General features: G+C 38.5%; 1 protein-coding gene across 1 annotated transcript; it reads right to left on the bottom strand.

The window, feature by feature from the left end:
• Positions 1–4,840: 4,840 nt before the first annotated feature.
• LOC132619700 (zinc finger BED domain-containing protein DAYSLEEPER-like) lies at positions 4,841–5,623 on the bottom strand. The gene has a single exon (XM_060334527.1). It carries the CDS (start codon positions 5,621–5,623, stop codon positions 4,841–4,843), a length of 783 nt encoding a protein of 260 aa, XP_060190510.1.
• Positions 5,624–6,000: the final 377 nt, after the last annotated feature.

The raw sequence follows: 6,000 nt of genomic DNA, 5'->3' as shown, positions 1-6,000 counted from the left end.
GTCATGAGAACAGATGGTAAGGATACCTGTAACCACAACGTCATAAGCCTCAACTGCCTCCCTACGAGTCAGCCCATAAAGTCGAGTTGTCCCTCCACCAAAAGTGTTAACAATTTCCTTTCCTTTGCCATTATTATGAGCATTCTGAATTATTATTGTTATCATTACCAGCAGACGGATTTTTAGCAGGTGCAGAAGCAGGCGAATCATTCTTTTGGTTAGACATAGCAGCCATCTCGCGTAGCCACTTTCTGCGCTCCCTCTTAAGATGCCCCCTGATCCCACAGTGATGGCAGATACGGTCCTCCCATATAGCGGACCGACTACTACCCTGGGAGAACCTGCTTTGGTTATTATTCTTTTGACCTTGCCTACCAGAAGACACACTGGCATTCGAATAAGCGCCAGACTGAGCAGGTGCAGAATACCCTTTACTCTGCCCTCTCTTATAATTATTACCACTGAAACCACCCGTCGAACGGGCCTTCTTATTCTGATCTCGATCCACCCTCTCCTCATTTTTCCAACTCTCTTGTTGTTCAGCAAACCCAACCAAATATGAGAAAGTACAAGTAGGAGACATAGCAACAACGGCACATGCATATTTGATACGTAGTACCAAGCCTTTCACGAAACGAGTCAACTTATGCTTTTCAGTCGGAATCATGTATAAAGCATAATTTGACAAACGGGTGAATTCCAAACTATACTCACGAACTGACTTGTTACCCTGTTCTAGCTTTTCAAATTTCGTAGCCATAGCAAATCTCTCCTCGTCAGACAAAAACCTTTCTATGAACGCCTCTTCAAATTTAGCCCACGCCGGAGCTAAAGCAGCGTCACCCCTCTCAGACTCCCACATCTCTAACCATGCGTGAGCAACATCCTTCAACTGATAAGAAGCAAGCCTCACAGCTTCGGAATCCTGGGACTCCATTGCCCTCAATGCCTTGAAGGTCTCATCTAAAAAGTGCTGGGGGTCATCCACCTCTCGTGACCCGAAGAACTCAGGTGACTTCAAGTCGAGGAATTGCTTAAGTCTGCCTCCACCATGAGGTCCCAGACCTCCACGCTGCTGCTGAGCCGCAACCAATGCAGTCAATATTTGAGTAACCGTTTGCATAGTACCAATCTCAGGCACACCCGCAATAGGAACAACAAGAGCAGGCGGTGCTGGAGGTGGTGCTTGATTTCCAACATCATTTCCATTATCAGTATTCGCGCCCCTCAGATTTCGGTTAGCTCTCACAGTTGTGCTCGATTACCTTTTTTGGATCGCGTTAGAGCCATTTCTGCAAGGCAAGAATTAACGAGCGAATTAGAATGATCCTAAAAGGACTTCAAGCTCTACAGCACAATCTAGAAGCAAGAAGAATAGGAAACACCTATAAATGTCCTAGGAGTTTCTCGGTCATGCAGGTGATCAGCCTGCACAAGGAAAACTCCACTAGACACAGCTCTACAGACACCGACAACAATCCTAGGACGTACTTAAACCTAGGCTCTGATACAAAGCTTGTCATGCCCTGAAACCCACCCTAGACGTGACCGGCATCCGACATCATGAACAACATTGGAAGAACCTAAAAGACGCAACAATGACACTTGAACCCGCCAGGTTCAACATTCGCCTCCAACATTTTATAAAATAAATTTAAATGAACCATGATATAAGAATAAAATTAGCGGAAGTCTTTAATAACGTAAAACTCAATCAGAACATATCACATGCCCAAGAGTTAAACAACTCAACAACTACCCACAAGAATGAATACTATGGAGCTTCTAATATAAAGAATGATTGTCTAACACATCGGGACGCAGCTCGCTAAAATGCTAAACTAATGAATAAATATAATGAGGGTGTCCCACGAATGAACATGTGGGCTCACCAAGTCTGCAGCAACAACAAGTCCTTCCTAAGCGCCTGAAGTATCAAGAACCTGCTCTTCCCCGTTACCTAACATACCATAAAAAACAACAATGGTATGCCTGAGTACTTCGTACACAGTGAGTTCCTCGGGGACAATAAGTAATACAAAAATAGAGTACAATAATACATAAAGAAATCAGTCCTGAAAATCATGTGAAACCAATGTAAAAATAGTTATTCAACTTGTGTATCATAATAAGAATTATCAAAACTGATTATAAAGCCTCTTGTCAAGTTACAAATTCAAATATGCCTTTCAATTGATCATGATTATCCACAACAATTCCATGAGAGGATAAGAATATCACACATGCCAATATAGGCCCAAGAATCAAGCACATCGAAGGGATGACCGTAGAGGTTCCCTAATCACAGCGCACCACACCGGAATATGTAATTCTCGGTGGTTATCCTTCCTCCCAAATAGCTAGGCATAAACCGCACTCCGGATAGTGAACCCGATAGTGGCCACTCTTCCTCCCGAATGGCTAGACAATTACCACACTAGGATCCATATGACTACCCTTCCTCCCGAATAGCTAGGCCAAACACAACAATCAAATTCATAGCATGGAAGCTGAATTATAGCATAAAAGCTAAATCACAATTATCTCAATGTAGTCATACCATCCATTAGCATTAAGTTTGAAAATGTTTCCACTTCTTTAAACAAAGTTCAATTCTCATAATTTCTCATGAAAACCTCATTACCAAACATTAACCCTTATTATTGATCATCTCTTATAGAGGAAAAATTGTTGGGATCACATATACATGTATAGGGTATAGTACAATTAAGGTCTAATGTGGGCTTGCCCCTTCACACACACCAACCATGATAAAAATATGAATTATGGTTTCAAAATATGAGAAGTTCACCTTTCTATTCAATAAAGAACTTTTGAAAAGAAGTCATGTATTCCAAAATAAGATTTTCAAAATAGACATACCTTAATTAAGCCTTACGTAATTCAACAATTTACTTTTACAATGAAGAACACCCAAAACCCTAGCTTGAGTCACCTTGAGAAGGACTACTTTGCAAACCCTGGGTTTTTCATTCAAGAATCATGGGTTTAATACTGGGATTGATTAATAATGTTAAAGATGTTCTTACCTTAAGGTTTGGAGACTTGGAGAAAAGGTTTTTGTCCTTAGGGTTTATGAGAATGAGAATAATTCATAAAATTTACTGAATCTCGTTGTTTATATACACAGCTAGCCGTTGGTGACATACGGCTAAAAATACGGACCGTATTTCAAAATACGGGCCATATTCTGTGGCCGTATTTAACAATAACGAAAATAGTGAGCAGCCTTAGGGTATAGGTGAAATACATCCAGAAATACGGACCGTATTTCAAAATACGGGCCGTAAACTCTGGCCGTATTTTATGATACCCAAAAACAGTGAGCCACCTAAGAAGGTGGGTGAAATACGCCCAAGCTATACGGACCGTATTTCAAAATACGGGCTGTATTCTTTGCTGTATTTTACATTTGGCAAAAACAGTAAAGTTCAATTCTCCAAGACACTTTCACACTTAACTCGGATCTACGGAGTGTTACAAAAAGTATATTATTTTTTCACGAAAACACATAAAAAATGCAAAATCTTACTTAGTTCAAGTTCCTCAAGATGATCCAAACTTCCCTCCACATTAATAGATTTAGTCTCTTTCCTAAGCCAATCTTGAACACAAATAAGAGATTGCACACATTTAGGAGTCAATGAACTTCTAAATGAATCAAGTATATGACCACCGGTACTAAATTCACATTCCGATGCCACACTAGAAATAGGAATAGTTAATACATCACGAGCCAACTCTGAAAGAACAGGAAATCTAGGAGCATTAACTTTCCACCAACCTAAGATGCTAAACTCAACGACGGTTTCACTTTCATCTATTGGCTCTTGTTCTTCACCAATGTATTTATCCAACTCAGATTTAGCACACCCACTTCCAGAATCTTCCTTTTGTTTCTTCACACTTGAAGAGGACCCAAAACTAGAAGTTACAAATCAGATGTATCTTGTGATGAAGTAGATACAGATGGAGACGATTGTGATGAAATGCTCTTGAATAATTTTTTAGATACTATCCAAACAATGATTTCATATAATCGTACACTCATTTGCTTATTTGATTTCCAACTTCCTCCCCAAATAGCTCTTCAAGCTCAAAGCTAACATACACAAACTTACTGCGAGGATCCAATACGGAAGAAATAAAAATCATTTTGTTCATCTTTTCATGATCACCCCAATACTTCTTAAACTGTTCTCTCATCCGTTCAGCCGTTTTACTCAAATTAAGATCTTCTCTTGCTACACACACTTTCAAATATACATCAAGCTCACATATATCCTCAAAATGAACATTAGAAGTAACATAATGTGAACCTGAAGCCTTTACAGTGAGCTCGTAAAATCTTTCAAGAAACTTTATCACATTCCTTACATTCGCCCAATCATCACATTCAAGCGTACCTGCAACACTTCCATCGTCACAAACATGAGTAGCAAGATAAGTTTTAAAATTCTCATCAAGAAAATCAAGCCTATTAGAGGCCTTCTCAAAATTTTGTGCCGTATTCAACATCGAGTAGGTGGAATTCCACCTAGTAGGCACATCTAGAAGTAATGTTTTAGCACATTCCACCTTTTGAACTTCACAACATTTCTTAAAGCTTCTTGTTCTTGCCGAAGATCCTCTAATATACCTCACCATTTTCATAACACGTTTGACAGAAGCATCAATTTCCTTCAAACCTTGCACAATTAGATTAAGTATGTGAGCCATACACCTCATGTGAAGATGCTTACCATCCATTATATTAGTTCCCCACATATTTAACTATTTAGACAATTCTCTAACTGTAACATCTTTTGAAGAAGCATTATCAACAGTAATAGTAAATATCTTGTCCAAGTTCCAGTGAAGCAAAGCAATTACTCATAGTCTTTGCTATGTGCTTACCCTTATGACTAGTGACAAGGCAAAAATTCAGTATTCTTTTATGAAACTTCCAATCTGTATCAATAAAGTGAGCAGTCAAACACATATAATTAATTTTTTGCAATGATGTCCATGTGTCAGTGGTAAGGCAAACTTTTGATTGTGCTTCTCTAAAAGTCTTCTTCAAATTTTGTCTCAGTTCATTGTAACGTTCATAACAATCCCTTGTTATTGCTCTACGGGAAGGAATTTGAAACAGAGGTTGGGCTTGACTCATAAACTTCTTGAAGCCTTTCTTTTCTACCAAGCTAAATGGTAGTTCATCAATAATTATCATCTCAACTAAAGCCCTCCTAATTAATTGTTGATCAAATTCGCAATGCTCCTCTAGCTCATGCTTATCCTTGGATGGAAAATTTATCTTTTTATGAGTGGGAGGTTTAATAAGGGATTTATATACAACGCACCTCCCTAAATGTTGTCTCAATCCCGTTGTCCCATTTGCAGTTGCACCTGCAAGATCTTTTTTACAATACTTACACATCGCTCTAGCAATACCCTTTAGAACAACCTTCTCATAATGATCCCAAATAACAGATCTAGATTGCATTTCTTTTCTTTTCTTTGTTACCTGGGTATCAGGTGAGTTATCATTGCTATCAGTATCATCTGTATTAGGTATGCTATTAGTTGAATCGGCAACACTTAATTTAGTTTCATCCGCCATCTACGAACTTAATTTAGTTTCATCCGCCATCTGCGAAAATTAAAGAGAAAATATAAGGTATTGTAGGCCAGCACGTTAAAAACCAAAAGGTCAATGAAAAATAATAGCACAACAAGATAAAAGTCTTTTCCTTTTGTCCATATACATAGAGATCAAACAACTACCCATTTAATTACAACAAATTCACAACCACTCAGATAATTATCATGCTACAACAATCAAAACAGTAGCAAGAAACTCACATCAACAAGATTATAACACAAAACAGTGAAACACCATAAATTCACTATAGACGACATAACAAGCAACAACAAAAGATACCAAAAAGCACCATAAATTCACAACTAAAAGAGCAAAATAATAACGACCCAATTGAC

Source organism: Lycium barbarum, chromosome 11, assembly GCF_019175385.1.
Source record: "Lycium barbarum isolate Lr01 chromosome 11, ASM1917538v2, whole genome shotgun sequence".
Lineage (NCBI taxonomy): Eukaryota > Viridiplantae > Streptophyta > Magnoliopsida > Solanales > Solanaceae > Lycium > Lycium barbarum.
The sequence above is the reverse complement of the archived record's forward strand: the minus strand, read 5'-3'. Positions and strand labels throughout refer to the sequence as shown.